This window comes from Coturnix japonica, chromosome 7, assembly GCF_001577835.2.
Source record: "Coturnix japonica isolate 7356 chromosome 7, Coturnix japonica 2.1, whole genome shotgun sequence".
NCBI classification, from domain to species: Eukaryota; Metazoa; Chordata; class Aves; order Galliformes; family Phasianidae; genus Coturnix; species Coturnix japonica.
In genome coordinates, this window is record NC_029522.1 from 4,762,767 (window position 1) to 4,780,228 (window position 17,462).

The 17,462-nt window shown below is 37.4% G+C and overlaps 1 protein-coding gene across 11 annotated transcripts in view; it reads left to right on the plus strand.

Annotated features, from left to right (window-relative positions):
* GULP1 (GULP PTB domain containing engulfment adaptor 1) overlaps positions 1-17,462 on the plus strand; it is a 179,676-nt gene that overhangs the window by 88,245 nt on the left and 73,969 nt on the right. For all 11 annotated transcript variants that reach the window (XR_004307906.1, XM_015867845.2, XM_015867841.2 and 8 more), the window contains exons 4-5: positions 11,486-11,557; positions 16,620-16,718. Coding sequence is in view for 10 of the 11 variants with exons in the window: in XM_015867845.2 (XP_015723331.1) it covers positions 11,486-11,557; positions 16,620-16,718 (171 nt within the window). In the remaining variant the exon portion in view is untranslated. The remainder of the gene's footprint in view (positions 1-11,485; positions 11,558-16,619; positions 16,719-17,462) is intronic.

Below are 17,462 nucleotides of genomic sequence, written 5' to 3' on the forward strand. Positions count from 1 at the left end.
ATTAAAACACTAGAACATAAAGACCAGATAATCTACAGTAACAGAGCTTAAACAAGTTCAGATGATGTTAAAATTTTTTGTTACATGAAATAATTCTTTTAAGCTTCCAGTATGCTAAAATTAAAGTGCAGCTCTACATGTTCTTTATTCTTTCTCCTGAGTAGTTACTTTCTGGTGTACTGTTTGTTCTTGATTTGGCAGCCAAGTGTTTCAGCGAAGCAAGAATTAACATAAGAGTCATTCATTGTCATCAGTGTTACAGGCTCGCAGCATCACAAGTACTAAATTATAAAAGCTGCAATGTACTGAAAATCGGCATCTTGATATTTCAGATAAAGCTGGAAAATGAATTCAATAAACTGAGAGTACTGGACAGTAGTTTCTTGTTCCCGTTACTAAGACTGTTTGAATGGGAGTTATGTTCCCGACTGTAACTTTTTTGTTTTATCCCACAAGGATTGCCTGTTTGTGTGTTTATTGTCACTGCACGTTGTCATGGCAAGACTGTGATACTGCAACTTCAGCATTAGCGTTTTAGTGAAGGACAGAAGTTGTAGAAATGCATTTAGAGAAAAGTGAACTTCGTTCAGAACACTAAAAATGTGTATAGAATTTTGCTTGCTTTAAGTTGTTTATATTTTTCAGTACTAGAGAGTAACTTCAGTACTTCTGTTTCACATATCCATGTTTTAGGCATATACATAAAAATCAATTGCAGTTTCTTCCGTATCTTTTAGAATTGATTTATGTTGAGCAGTGGCTCTAATGATTTTGTTTCTCGGTTTGACTAAAGAAATCGTGTCAGCTGAGCACTTGGAATTGCATCATCTCACCTTGCAGCGCACATGTGAACTTCTGCTTGTTCTCCTACATGTTGTGAAGGGAAAGAATGCAGAGCCTGTGTTTCTCCAAATGTGTGCCTAATACTGAAATCATCTGATAAGTATCTCTGAACAGCTGTTCTGTGAATGACTTGGTGACCAGTTTACTCGTGTAGCTCAGAAATGCTCCCCCAGTTCAGCAGCCTTGCATCTGCAGTACAGTGGTGAATTAATTTAAATTCCATATTTAGTTTCATTTTATTTATAAAGAAGATATTTGCTGTTAGTCTATGAACTCAGATATGTTCAGTTATTCAAATACTTCATAATGCGTTTTGTTTTTCTTTCAGTGATTTTTTTTGTCACCGCAGGTCAACTTTCATTATTCCTAGGGAGGTATTATTAGCCTGTACACTTGCAACAGTAACAAAATCAGCAGGACAGATGGATTGTGAGTATAGGAGGTTCAAGCTTTAGCTTGCTGTGTTTTGTTGGGGGGGGCGGGAATCAACAAAGCTAGATTACTTCCAGAAGGCAAAGGCAGCAGACCAGAACATAGTACAGTTACAGGAACAGTGACATTATGAAAAGGATCAGGTTGTTACTTAGGGCAAAGCAGAGCCAAAAACTAGGGCAGCACTTTTGCATGTTGTTGTGGGGCGTTATGCTGAGAACTCCTGAGTATGTGGCAGTGAGAACAACAAATCCTGGTATCTTCCTTGTGCTGTTACTTCAGTGGTAGCACCATGCCAGTTTGTGAGCTTTTGTGCATTTTGGGTTTAGTGGGGTGTTTTGGGGGCTGGGTGTTCCTCCTCTATTAAGTTCATGTGAACAATGAAACATTCTGTAACCAGAATGTGGGTAGGCTAGCAGTGCTATATGAGTAGTAACAATGAAATCATTTCTTCATGCTGCAGTGTAGTTCCCTCTAGTTTGACCAGTGTTGCTGCCTAGCATTTTCAGGGATTAAGTCTGGATTCTGTAGATGTAGACCTGTTTGTACTGCTTCAGTGCACCTGAGTGGAATATAGTAGCTGCTGAAATGGTATCTTAGTGTTAATTTGATTAAGCCACTCTATTGTTAGCTTCTTTATGCAAAGTTAAAAAAAAACAAGGTGTCAGCTTTGTTAATGAAGGCATACAGGTCCAGCCCATGAGCTGTGAGGGGTCACGGACAGCTCATGTTGGCCTCAGAAGAAGGTAAACAGTTTAACACTGTTTTATGGTGGTGGCTTTTTTTTCCCAGCAATACTTTTTATGCATCACTTGCACATAGATTGAATGTGGACTGAGTAGGTGATGATGGAATGCTGCAGAAGACAGAGCACAGTGCGGTGCTAACTCCATCTTGCATGTCCACCACGTACAGTCAAATCAAAACTCACTTCTTATGCAGAGCATGTGCATATACTTCTAGTTGTGTAAAACAAAATGATTGCTGATGGTAATGTTATAATAATAATGCAATAACACCAACAAATGTATGTGCCTGTAAAGACAAATGTTGTTTTTCATAGATAGACATGTAAGTTTTCTTAGTTAATAATTAACCTTGAGCTTCTGTTGGCTCATAAAATAATTTAAGGGAAGTTAACATGCTGATACTAAAAAGCATGTTCAAAAAGCAAGGTCAAATGTCCAACTAATTGTATGGGGGTTTTTGCCACCTTGATTTCCTATTTTACTAGTAAGTATACGTAAAAATAGAGATTTTGTTACTTACATACATTAACTGTGTTATGTTTTTTAAATGTGGCCCAAGATAATTCCCCTTAACTCAGTGCGACCCTGGTGAGCCTTAAGTTAGACACCCCTATATGAAGGTACTTGAGAGTATCTAGGACCTGGTGAAACAAAAACATGGCAGTAAACATTGAATGCTTAGTCTGACTTAATATCTTCCTTTTTTTTTATGTTTTATTTTGAGTCAAATCCAATTCCTGTGGTACAGAGCTAAGTTGACTGTCTAATTATGGTCTTGTAAAGCTGAAAGTCTGTCTGCTTTTTTATTGCGTGCTTCTCAAGCTAAACGTCTGAAATTTGAAGTAGTGAATATGAATTATTTTAAGTGGATTCTTTAGTCAAGGCAGAGTTTTCTAGAAACATAAAGAGATGATGGTAATACTTCTGTGCTGGCAACAGTCCACTTAAGAATACAAATCTTCTGATTTGAGGTATTCTAGCAGTATTTTGTTTGCTGACAGTGTCAGAAGCTTCAGGCTCTGAAAGGAAATGCTATGTTCAATAATTGGTCCTGTTTTCCCTGCCTGAATACATGGTAAAAGTACCCTTTTTAGTGCATCTACATAAACAGTTTTAATCTGCTTGATTAATCACCGTTACTGAATGTCATTTAAATGGTGATAATTGTTACAGGAATCAAATACTGTTATACAAGACAACTGGCATGGATTCAGTAAGGCAAAGTCATGTCTGATCAGCCTAGCTGTCTTATATTATGGATTGGCTGCATCAGTAGACAACTGAAAAGTTAATGATGTCATCTACCTGGATGTCAGTAACTACTTATACGCTGCAATCCCACAGCACATACTGTTGAGTCCTCAGTACAGAAGGGACATCAGCTTGATAGAGCATATTCAGAGGAAGGTCCCAGAAACAATCCAGGGAATGAAACACTTTTCCTCTGAGAGTCTACAAGAGCCTGTGGGGGGAAAAAGAAAAAAAGGCTCCAGGAGGAGTTAGGAGAAGCCTTTTAATAAACCTATAGAATTATATTCTCTTTATTAAATATTACGTAGATATTCTGTATTACATATATAATATGTTACATTTTATATAGCTGTTAAAAAAACAAGTGGGTAGGCTCTTTAGTGGGGTCTGCCATCTTGGGGAAAGTGATGTTTTCAAGCTAAAAGAGGGAGGAATTCAAATGATTATAGGGTAAAAGTTATTCACATTAAGAATAGTAGAGTACAGGAATTGGTTGCCCCAAGATGTAGTAGATGCTTTGTCCTCGGGGACAGTCATAGTCAGGCTGGATCTGGCTCTGAACACCTGGTCTAGCTGTAGGTGTCCCTGTTCATTGCAGGGAAGTTGGATTAGCTGACCTTTATCAGTCTTTTCCAACTCAAATGATTCTGTGATTCAGGGCTGACAATTCTCCTAGTCCTCAGCGGTCAGGAGCTAATAGGAGAGTAAGGCTGGAGGACTGTAGCAGCTGGTGAGGATGTTAAGCATCTGTAGATAGGGCTGTCTTAATCATTAGTAGTCAAGTCACAGTTAAATGTTGGGACTGTTTGTATTTTCAGTTTATTATTCTGGGATATTTATTTTTGTTACTTTGCTGTTTTATCCAGTCTCTAAGCAAAGGGTTCTTACATGTAGAACATACGAAGAAGGCACGCTGTCAAGAAATTGCATGCCCTGGTCACAGGCAGGGGATATGTGATAGATTATTTTTCTCTAGAGTAAAATTTTCTCCTACTCCCTTCTTCCCCTTCCTTTTCTTCCTTTTTTCCCCTTTCATGCCAATTATTTTCTCTGTTTTGTATATTTCGCTTTGTTGATGCATCAGCATTTATAGGAAGTGTACCTATGATGAAAAGTAAAACAGGCCTTTGAGGAAAGAGTTACTGCATGCTTAAAATCTTACTCATTCAGTACTTTACCCATACATCAACAGCTTCATAAGCATTTTATAAAAGTTATGTGAGCTTTCAGTTATTTTCCTCAAACCTGGAGTTGCAGTCAGGGATGCACTTATGACCATGCCTGTGTGCCCCCACCAGGTACTAAATGTTCTCTTCGAGCAGCATTGAACCTTTCCAGCTTGCAGGTCTGCAAGGCAATGCCACAGAACTGCCTTTTCCTCTTCCAGATGTTGGAGGAGGTAGCAAAACTGCCTGCAGCTGTGTTTATTCTCAGTTAGCTTGTGGCTAAGACCTGGGTGGCTGATAACAGTGTGTGCTGTGGAACTGCAGCGTACAGCCCTTCTGCTCCATGATAATGCTCCAGGATAATCTTGGGATTCAGCCTGACAACTCTGCAGGGCATGGTAAAGTTAGAGATGCAGTTCTGAAATGGTCTGTAGAGACTGATAGACTGAGAAATACCAAATGTTTTCTTGTTTAGAATTTTTTTTTTTTTTTTTTTTTTTTTTTTTTTTTTTTCTATAGAAACAGTCCTGACAAGATAAGCTTTTTACTTCTGCTTTCTTTCTCTACTCCAGCCTGCTTTTATCTTCCTTGTGGAGGTGCTTGCTGTGTTTCTTTACATTATTTTACCTTTGAGTCTGGATGTTTTTTTGCAGAGAAAGTCTCTGGTACTGTTGCAGTCTGATTTTGTTTCAAATCTGTCCTGATTGATAGCTTTCCCAGCGCATCATCACTGATTCTCTGGAGAAGGTCTAAGTTTTGATCTCATAGAAATTGTTTCTTATATATTCTCCTAAATTTCTGCTTACAAGTAAGCTGGTTAATATTAATTTATTCTTCTGCTGTATTCCCTGTGCTTGTTACTTTTTCCCATCTGGCTATGGATTAAAATGCAGTCGTGCTGAAAGAGTGTGACCGTGTGTAATTATTCTTGTTATTTTGCCCTGAAAATCATAACAAGCTTGATTGACATAGCTTGGACCAAGTTTGAAGCCTCTTCTTAGTGAATGGGTATGTAATTTCTCATTAGATTTAACTGTAGGCTAAAGTTGGGTGGAGTCAAGATTAGGACTGCTGTATATCCTCAGTTGCTTTGCTACATTTACCAGTGTCTCCACATATTTTCATCTCCAACCACTCTGGTTTTTGCTGAGAACCACATCTGTGCCTGCTAAGGTGTTCTGTAGGTCCCTCAGCTGAACTGCTCAAGGGCCTGGAAAGCTGTACTGTTCAAGTTCTGTTCTTTGTTTGTTAGTCATTGCAATGAGTTTTAAGATGGCAGTTATCACTAACATACTATTTAGTAGAGGATTCTTAGTTATTGCACTTGCAGGAAACAGAAAAAAATTAAACCAATGTAGTTTGTTGGTTTGAGCAACCACAAAGATTGCTTTAAATGAAGCACGACATGTTTAAAGTAACTGCATCTGGCAGATTCTTTAGATGAGTGTTCTTCAATCATTTTATGGCCATTTCTTTAATGTTGTTTGTTAACATTTCAGTAGCTTATCAAATATTGTTAGACTTCTTAATATTTTACTTGTAAATAATTTCACCTTTTTCTCACTTGCTTTTGTCTGAACTCTTGTGATGGATGAAATACTCGGTCATGTTGGATTTCCATTAAAAAGCACCAATTTATCGTGCTCTCATTGCTCTTGCAAGTAGTACTGAAGCATTCCCTCAGAAAAATGGGGTAAACTGTTTTTCCTCTGTTGGAGTCACCATTTGTGCCTGTGTTACATGTCAAGCTGGGGCGATTCAGTGGACATAATGATGTCTAGGGCACATCTCTGCATGCTCTCATGCTTTTAATTTGATTTCTTCTCTCATCTGAGCAGTAGTCATGCCTGAGACAGACCCTTGTTTTTGAGGTGTTTGGCAAAGGTGTGCATGGCTGCTCAACAGCTTGCTTTCTAAATAGTAAACATCAATAATGGAAGCACAAGCCACAACATATTTTAGAGAAGTGCAGCTCCTCTGAAGGCTGAAATACAATCACTTACGTACTCCAGCAAAAGCTCAGTAGTGAACAAGCTAGGTTGTTACAAGTGGTGGAATCTGACTGTAGGGAATGGGAAGAGATGGGAGACAAAAATAGAGTTGTGTGTTTTGCAGTCCATGCTTGTGTGCTCCTTTGTGACAGTAAGGGCATGAGTATTCAAGGCTGAATCAACACTCTTCATGTCTTCAGACATGATTAACAGTTAAAAACATATGTTTGTTCATTTCCTGGGTAGATTCAGAACTGGTCCCCCCTGCTCCTTCATCCAGTTTTTTATTGTATACTGTCATTCTGTTGCTATCAAAATCTATACACATTTGCCTTCATTTTGTCAGTAAATCAACATCCCTACAACTAGTGCTGTAAGAATGGTATTTTGTCAAACCTTGGCAGCAAGTATGCAGTACTTCTGCATTGCTTTTTCATTTTCTTTGGCAAGTATGTTTTTTTTTTTTCATGTAACTGCATCTAAGTCTATATAGTGTTTTTGTCATGTTCAAGGTTTTCTTATGATCATAAAGAAATGTGTTGCTCTGAAAGACTGATTTATTTACTTTTTTGTGTTTTAAAGGTTGAAAAAGGATGACAAAAAAAAAAAAAAGTTGTGTTTTTCTTTTATTATTAAAATATCCTACACTGCTCCCTACTGGAGGAGTGGAAGTCTATGTTTAATATTCTAAACTGCACCTAAAATGCATTTTGTTATTTATTTTTAATGATGTTTTTAACTTGGAGAAATTCTCTTCCTGAGGGTGGTTTTTTTCCCCTTTATGTTCTGAAGAAAAGCACCAGGATAGAATTGGCATGGGATAACATTGAAGTGAGTAGCCAAAACTGAAGCTACTGGAGACTTTCTGGAGTGTATCTTAAAAATGGCAAAACAAAAACTCTCCAACCTGAGGTGGCCTTATTAATAGCTGTTCTTTTTCATAGTGTCTTCAACCAACATAGAGTTTCTGAAGCACGTGGAATATTTTCACCATGGATTTGGATCAAATCATTCTATGGTTCTAAGTCTTGCTTGAGTTAAATGCATAATGAAATATGCATTTTTTTTTTAGTTCTGTTCAGGAGTTATTGCCTACAAGGGGGTCTGTATCCAAAATCTGCTGTGTAAGAAATTCCATCTGGCCATCACAGGGTTGAATCATTTTCTCAGTTACTGTCAATAACAAAAGATTCTAATATGATGAAAGAGACTCTGGTAATTCTCCACAGCTGTGTTATCTAGCAAATCTTAGCATGTGGAGCAAGCACATCTGGTCCTCTGCTAATATTAAATTAGAACTTCATCTGGGGTGTTTGTCTTGTATACCACTGTTCAACAGTTCACTTTTCTAATAGCAAACATCAGTGAGTTAAGGACAACCTTTAATGTTCTTCAAGTGAGAAGAATATGTTAAACTGTTTGAAAAGATTTGTTGACATCATAGAAGTTATTTCTGACTATAGATTGCTGTGAGATCAGAATAAACATTGCTTTAGAAACAGCCTTTCATCAGTTGTGGGTTTTTTGTTTTTTGTTTTTTTTTTTTTTGTTTTGTTTTGTTTTTTTTGTGGGGAATGTGTTTGGAAGAATGGCAGACTGAAATGAGAAAAGTCACGTGGGAGTGAAATGTCACTGATTTGCTTCACATTTATACAGAGCATTGGTTGTCAACAACTTAAAGCTTCTTTGAGTATCCAAAAGACAATTAGTATGGTTCTGGTAAAACTTCTTGTTAGCCCTGGCCTCAGTAATACAGAAATACTGGCAAAGATGAGTGTGGTGGCACGCTCGACTTAAGCCTTTCCCTTTGAATTAGCTTGTTATGCTTAGAGCACATGAAATTCATGAAATTGATGAAACAGTTCATGATAGTTGCAGGGAGTAGACATTTCTAGCATAGCCCAAAAATGATTTTTGTGGTATGAATTTGATGTTAATGAATTCTTAAGAAATTAATACACTTTTTAAAATGCATGTGGTGTGAATACAGAAAGGTCTTAAGGGTAACTGGTACCTTATCTTTTTAACCTCTCCCTGTTTGTGCTAAGTGTAAGAGGAGCTTGGCTTTTAGAACAGTTATACCTTGTGGTGTTAGTTGCTTGTCAGCTGGCTCTGCTGTAGGAGGGAACATGAAGTGATCAAAGCAGGTGCTGACTTCACAAGCTTCCCCGCTTTGCATTATTATGTCTCAGTACTGCTTTCTAAAGGACCCTGATCTTGAAAATGTCTTAATTTTATCAACTTTGCTTTCAAGTTTCTGCTGCAGTACTTCCCTCACCATGAGTACTTGTATTCTTAATGCCACACTGTGCTGCATTCCTCCTATGCTGTATTAATAGTTCTGTCTGTGTGTTTGTGTGAAATGTGGGGGCACAAGTCTGCTGAAAAGATGATAAAGAAATGGCTTTCTCCTGCTTTTGTGAGGCTGGTGAATTCTTGGTTAATTACTTCAGAAGTCCCAGAGAAGAGAGAGCATCTGGATGGTTAGGGATTGCACAAACACATAGGCCTTCATCCCTTTAAGCTCTTGCCTTAAAGTCTCTGTTTTGCAAACACGTATGCATTTGCTGAACTTAATTATTACAGGTAGGATCATAAGAATTGAGACTTAAACAAAATGTAGTGATGTACCCCATGTAGAAAGTGTGCAGAGCAGATGAAAAGAAAAGCTGTAAAATTATGTTAATATTTTGCCTTAACATAAACAAGTCTAATTAATATAAAAATTCAGAATTTTTGCTCTGTATTTTTCTCTTTATTGGTACATCTTAATAAAAAGAGAGCAAGAGAAAGCTTATGGAGTTTGAGTATGTTTGCAGATATGCAAACATAACTATCAGGTACAGTGTATCCCATAGCATGCATGTTCACAGCATCTCTGAGTGTTATTGATACCTATGATAATATCCTTTTTATTTATAGATAAAACATAGCTTGCTGTTTTTTCCTAAACTGAGCGGTCTGTTCCATGTAAGCTCGAATTCCATCCTATCCAGTTCAAGTTGCTGAGAGCTATAAAAATTTCAGTAGTGATGCTTAAACATCAGAAGGGATGCTCATCTTGAAGATGGTCCATGTTCCTTAAATATGGATAAAAATACTTCTCTGTCTCCTTATCCTTCAACTCTTTGGTTATTTCATTTGTAATATTTTTAGCAGATTTAATTCATATGTAAGAGGTGTTGTCAATCATAAGTGTGCACTTTTAGCTGTTAATTGTACCTCCCCCCACACACACACCTTAATCAGGAAAGAGAGATAGGACAGACAGTGCAGCTAACTGGCTTCTGGAAGCGCACTTGGCTCAATCCCAGCCGAGGCCTGTCCTAAATGAGAGTTGGTGAGCATTGGTCTGCTTATGTTGATGACTCCCCTGGAACTGTGAGTTTCCAAACCCTACGAAGAGGAGCATGCTGAAGCACTCCCAGACTCTGCCAACTCCCTGCAGTTACCAAGGACCTTAACTTGCTGTTAGGCTGAACCTTAAACTTGTTTGCAGCTGTTATCTTTTATGCTTATGCAGGAGTTATGTAGTGTATGTAACATACCAATTCCTCACCCTCAACTTGTCACAAATGCTACTGCAGTTAATCCTGCAATTATAATGATGTTTAAGATATATTAATGTTGTGCTAAGCATGCGTGCAGGTGTCTGGTATTGCCAGAATTGCTCTTAGATTACCACATGTCCTATATACTGTCTTTCTTGTCCTTTTTTATTTTTTTTTCCTTTATATTAGTGCTGTTATTATTGAAATCCACAGACATTGTCATCTTCCCCTTTCTGTATTGTCCAGGAATCGTTCTTTTTATCAATATGCATTTTCTTCAGCTGTCACCAGGGAAGAGCACATTCTTTATTAAAGCATTGGGAGCTGCTGAACAAAAGACATCAAATCAGTAACCATAGTTTCTGCTTTGTTATCAGACAGCCATGGACTGCTAGGTAGAGAACTGCAATAGCAGAGATCATTGACGGTGGTTGTGCTTGGATTACAGTGTTTTGATTTGTGTTCCAGGTGACACAACACATATCAGAGTCAGTAGCAGATTGGTAATGAGACTCGATCACTGGTAGAACTCCAAAGTTTTTTGCTGGTATAAGTCTTGAGCATGTTGGCTGTTAAAAACTTTCAACATGGTATCGAAAGCGTCTTTAGTTTTACAAACTTAAGTTGCTCTCTAAACTGTAAAGATGTAATAATTTAAGATACCTTCATGCATCATCTTTTGCAGAGATAAGTGTATTTCAGAGACAAGTGTGAGTTCGTGCATTTTTGCTAGTATTAACTGGCCTTTTACAGGTATGTGGTGTGACTACACCAACTGGACCTCAGTTTGGAAATCAAAGAGGTGATTCATGCTTAATTTATCACACAAACAAATGCTGTTTGAACAGGATTTCCACACCTTCATAAAGTTTAGTAGAAGTGAGCAAGCCCATATTGGTGTATTTAAAGGAATTTCAGTATACAAATAAAGAAGTGGTGATGTGCCCTAGAAATACCATGTCAACAGCTATACACATAGGCTTTATTAACAAAAAAACTTACTAATTTTGCATTGAAAAAAATATGATTTCTAGTAGAATTTCTTTGAATCTGAGCCTTTCTTTGTTAACTTCTGCTTCCTGTAAATCTATGAAGTTCCTGTACCTAGAGGCTGTAAGAGCAGACTTGGGCCTTTTTACTTTCTTGTACCACAGTATATTAGTTTTAGTAACGTAGTCCAAACCATATTTTGATCAGTGAGAACTATCTTACATCCTTTGTTTTTGTAGGATTATTTTCCAAAACAACACTTGCAATATTAAATTTGCTTAACCTGTAGTTACGGATTTCTGTAGCATTGAGTTAAAATGGTTTTAAAAGCTTTTTGGTAATGCTTATTGTTGTCTAATCAGTTGGATTTCTGTTATTCTCTTGATTATAAATAGCTATATATATGTTATGAAATATTGTAATGGCTATCCTCCCAAAGCAATAATTGGATGTCATTGGAAAGTATGATTACTGGAGTTGGGCCTTTCAACTCACATTTATACTTTCTCCAGTTTCTTGGCAGCACAGAAGTGGAGCAGCCCAAAGGCACGGAAGTTGTGAGAGATGCTGTGAGGAAGTTGAAGGTAAGGAACCATGAAATACAAATAGAATATAATCTTATTTTATTTGGATAGACAAGACACTTCTTTAGCACTGCTAGATAAATTATGTTTCAAAAGCAGCTGTTTTTACTGGTATGTATGCACTTTCCTATTGTTTGTGTTACCGGAGGTACTAATATTTAATTACAAGATTGCAGTATAAATTGGGTGTACCTTAACATGTAATGCCTGTTCTTTGCAAATTTTAGAGCTTGCTAAATCCTAGTCTATGGAGCAGTAGTTTCTATTAGCTGCCATTCTTACACAATGACTATTGAATGCCTCTAATATAGCTCATCAGTCGTTGCCAGAGAATTTCCTTGACCACATAAACAGTAGATTCTTTAATATCTATTTTGCATTTATCTGAGCCAAGCGTGCTTCCTATGAGCCATGGTGAGGTGACACTTGTGTTACAACACCTGGGGTAGACATATAAGTTAAGCCTTTGCTGCCAGAAGCCAGCAGTGTGAATATCCTACCGAGACATAAATGACCTGTCATGGGTCTATGGGCATTGGCTGTTCCTGACTGGTCCACATCTGAAACTCATTTATTTATTTCTGCATAGAGTGGCTATTAGTCTCTTCGTGAAGGTTTGGACACAGGTGTGAGTAATAGTCACCCTCCAGCTGTGCTAAATTGCTGTCTGTTTGGAAATAGACCTGTTGTGGTATAAGAAAAATGATTACAAACTGATTGACGTGTGCTTGTGACAAGGGATGTTACTGCCCTGTTCTCCAAGTCTTTGTTTTGTTGGAAAAGGTTTGTGCCTGCTGACTCCAACCTTGTGCCGGCATATACTGTTAAGAGGCTGAGAAAATCAAGTAGTTGTCATTTATTTTTGACCATATACTCGAAAGACAATGAGAATTTAGCATAAAGACATGACCCCAAAGACAGAAACAGGAAAATTGTGTTCATGATGTGCTAATATTCTTTGGTTTTAGCTGTAATGTATTAGCACTTCCTAGTTACAGACTTATTGAGGATTAATAACTGATAACATCTTTCATTTCGCTGATAGCGACAGTTAATGTGCTTTGAAGCACTTTAAGTACTATGAATTATGCTGGAAAATGCTGATGTGATTTATGTGTCAGTTGATCTCACAGCAGACTTGAGCTATTTTGTGCTTAGCTTCTTAATGCTACTGGAACATAGTTTTTCTTAGCTGTAAGAAGTGTTCTGCTTGGTATTTCCATAACTGTCTGAAGGATGTTCAGTGTTCTTCTAATCAGAAGTCCTCTGAAATGGAAGGAAGACTTTGAATCAATATTGAAAAACTTGCTTTTGTGTGTAATGACTGTCATAATAAAAGTAACAGGGGAAAGACGGTATGAACCAGACTTCATGTAGCTGAACTTGTAAGAAAGAGGGTTCCCTCGAACAAGCTTTTTTCTTTGTTACAGGACTGATTAGTAACTTTATTTTGCTCTTCCAACATAGTTGAGCTGCCATTAAATTCTAGGTTAGTCAGTGCCTAGTGTTTCATGTCAACAAACTGGACTGCAGTTTGTCAGAGGTTATAACCTACTTGTTTTGCTGCACAAGTGTATGCAGGCATGATCCTTGTTTAATAGCTGTGGCATGATTATATGGGTTGTTTCTAATCACAAGGCTGTTAATTGTTCATCGGTTTGTACTTGATGAAAATTGTTAGTTACTGAAATGACTTCTATTTAACATACTTTTACAACTGGAATACATTGGAATATCAATATTTTAAGCACTATTACAGCAAGCTATTTTTTCATCACATCATCTAACTATGGGGGAATATAAATTTGATGTGCAGCTTTACTTCAAATCAGGAAGCCTCAGCTCATACTAGAACAAAGAATTTTTCACTTCCTAAGAACTGTTTGCAGGACTAACGTGCAGCTCTGCCAACTTGCTTTTACCAGCAGGTGGAGTCCTACAGTAAAATATGAAATAACTTCGAGGAAATTACTTGCGGCTTCATTCTACTTGTTCTATTTTGTGTACTACTGTTCAGTCTTTTTAAATGCATTTTGATTTCAGTTTATTGGTTAAGTTTTTGAATACAAAGTTGTTTCAAGCACCTATATTTCATTTTCTTGGATTATCCAACAATTTGTTTCCTAGCCAGGATTTTCTCTTATTTCCATATTTCTTGTTACTGTACTGCAGGATAAAGAAGGATTTTGGGCACTAATACTTCTGTTCCTGATATCAAGGGAGTTATTCTCATAATGTATTACTATCACTTTTTCTCTTCGTTTTCTAAATAGAATCATTTCTAGTGTGAATTAAACACGGAAATGTCACCAAGTTATTGGTTCAATGTGCTTGTATTCAGATGCATGAATGTTAAGTTAAACTTCATTAAATAAAGGGTTATTTCTTTTAATTTATGAACAAAATAATGTTGAATTGAGACCGTATTCTGCATTTCAACCTTCTCAAAATATGGTAGTGTTGCCAGAGATGAGAAGATGAGCAAGATCAGTGTAACTAATGGAAACGGCAGCCTTAGGAAGTTGGTTGTTTTGTTCCCTCCCACAACAACAACAACAACAAAAGAATAAAATTAATTCCAGAGTTGTTAAATAAAAGCCAGCTCATCCCCCTGAGCTGCTCAAACTACAATTGGACCAAATTTGAGTGCCTTGCCTGAGAACAATAAATGTATAAAGTAACAGCTTAAGAATTTGGGCCATCCTATCCCTTCCCAGGCCATGTTCTTGTTAGTTATAATTTTGTATCATAGTCCATTTTGATGCCAATGGGAGGCTACAGATTTTTACCCTCTTATATAATGTTGTTTATATGTGTGATATAAACATTTGTTTCAAATGCTGAAAGGACAGAATAATGTTTCTAAGTCTCCCGTGCCCAGAGGCACCTGAATGTCTATTTCACAAAAAAAGGAACAAGCAGATGGAAGGAGAGAGTGGGGAAAAAAGCCAAATGGCAGCTACCTGGGTGAGAGTTAGGGTTTTTTAGGATTGAGTTTGTGAAGTGGCTGAACCAGGCTTTCTGGGGAGGTCACCTGTGGCATTACCCTGTGTCTGGTATCTATTGTTATACAGAACAGGGAGCAGGCAGGAAAAGCTTCAAGAAAGCAAGCCACTATACATACAGATGTTCTGGTTTTATCAACGTGTGCATTTCACTCATTGGACCTCAGCAGATGTTTGATTAAGAATCTCATTTATCTTTCCAGATGTCTTTGAAGAATCCTCTTGTCTTTTATCGTAAACTTGGTTTTGATTTGCCCCCTCTGTATGTCTGACAGAGCTTATGATGTGGCTTTGCTGTTTCTTGCAAGTTTTCTCAGTTGTATCAACATTCTTCTGGCTTTGGAGACCTTGGAACACAGAATTAGTTGCCGTTTCACAAGCTGCTGATTCGATGTGTCCTTTCTTAAGGATGCATTTAAAATATCCAAGGTTTGGATTCTTCCCTTCACAAGGAGAGTCTCTAGTTTGCATAAAGCCAGTTGTGACATCAAGCCACGCTTAATTCTGTAGAGTTCATTTTTGTTGTGTTGCTTTATTTGCAACTCCATCAGCATTGGTATTCTGCAGACTTTTTTTGCAGTGGTTTTAAGATTCACCACAGATCACGAGTAACTTTTCTCCCCATTTTCCTTTTTATCCTTTTTCAGTCTGCACATTTTATCAGTTTTCTTCCTGGTCATTTTTCAGTACTGTCTTACTTAAGAAGTAAACACTGCTGGAATACATTAGAAACATACCTTCGCAATGACAATTTCCTGTTTATAACTGCATCTGGAGACTAATGTAACTAACTTCACTAATGCTTTCTTGGTATTGCTTCATTTCCTAAACATAATGGCATGCAAAGCTCAGCAAACTGCCTTGTCTATTTTGAGAAGCTGCATTTTAATTGTTGGTGTAAAATCCATATCGATCAGCATTAATTTCATCTTGATAGAGTTCTTTTGTTCTTGTGCCTGGTTTATACTTTTGGGAGCAGAGATGTGGTAGGGTTATTCTATTTATCCATACTTAGTATTGGCAAAGAATTACCTTCTGGAACTTCCGTGGTGTTCTGGACTTCTGGACTACTTGGAGCAAGCTTTGGCCAGCTGCTCTAAAACTTGTGCAAGTTACTCAGATCATTGTTTTCAGTGTTAACTGTGGTTCTGAGTAAAATTAAATATTCTTTATGCCTGTTCTTACTGCACTGAACTACATGTGTACATCTGGATAGTGAAGGGGACATTTACAAAAAGTCAGATTTCATGTAGGTTTGAGGCTGTTCCAAATCAGTGTGCACTCCAGGATTATCTGCTGTGAATGAATGTAAACTTGATTTGAGAAAGGAAAGGTCAAAGGAAAATATGCTAGCATGTCACAACATGCAGGAATGGTATCGTATCACAGGAGTGGCATCAGCCAGGCAATCCTGCTGTGAACAGGAACAAATCCCCCCTAGACCCAGTCTTGTGCTCACTGCATTCAATTATACAGGAGCACAGCTTTCAGGACAATGTGCTTGCATGGATGACAAGCAGGCACACCAGTCCTGAGCCTCAGTGAATTGTCTTCCTTATTTGACATTTGGAAATAAAATTCCTGATAGTCGGAGATAAGTACAGGGACAGGTAATGGAGCGAGAAAGTAATGCGGAGTCTTTGCTAATAATGTTACTTGAATTCACAAAACTTATTTTGAGGTACAGTAGCAAATTTGGGACACTGCTTATTTTAACAGCAGGGTACATGATGGAAAGGCAAAAGATCAGATCCAGCTGCTGAAGCAAGTGTAATAAAAAGATCAAAATTGTAATAAATAAGATATATGATCCAGTCATACAAAATGTCGTCTAGCGATCTGAGAGTGAACAGATCCTGAGAATATGATAGCGAAGATTTAAGGCATCATTGATGTGGAAAGCTGTACTGTATTGACAATGAAGCAAAATGGTTTTCTTAAAACTTATGATAGTAACCTCCACGAGTCTACAGGAATGAATACAGAGTTACTGTGGTGTGGGGGGGAAAAAAAATTTCCTGCTAAATTTTCCTGCTGTTATGCTTTTCTTTTTACAGTTTGCAAGACATATCAAGAAATCTGAAGGCCAGAAGACCCCTAAAGTTGAGTTACAAATCTCTATCTATGGTGTAAAAATTCTGGATCCAAAAACAAAGGTAAGAAATGTATTTATCTGTGGTGTGAAAGGAATAATTATGCATTGTTTCAGAGGATGTAATTGTTTTATACTTTAAAACTGCATTGGAAGCCCCTTCACTGCTATGAGCATTTTCCACTTTGCCATTTCTTCTTACTACAATTGGGTGGCATCTTCCTCAGAAAGAATTTGATGCTCAGTAATACGGACCATTTATAACGTGCTATTGGATTTTCTTTTGTAATCCTTAAACACAAGAAATTTCGTGCAAGTCAAAAACATGGTGACAATTACACATTGATACTGAATGTGGCTTGTGCCTATGTTTGTTTGCACTGACTTGTTTCCTCTGTTCTTTTTTCATTCATCTTTTTCTTCTCTTCCTGTGCTTTTGATTTTTATTATGGTGTCCTCTCTTCCCTAAAACGCTGATGGTTTGTCAGGTGTTATTCATTTGTCTCTAAACTGTAGGCTCTACATCTGGCACAGCATGAGGATTCCTTTGTTTTCAGCATTTGTGGTCCTTCCTGTCATCCCATTGATGGGCTTTTGGTTTGTTTGTTTGCTCTGGTATTTTGGAAGAGGTTACATACTTAAGGAAACATCCTTCTCAAAGACTTCAAAGAAGCAGCTAAATGAGTAATTATTTAGCAATCAGCAATTCTTAACATATGAATGCTCTTAAGCATTTTATGCAAATGTTAAATTTTGAGTTTAAATGTACTCTTAGTTGCTGCTTTTTAGTTCTAAATTCATTATGACC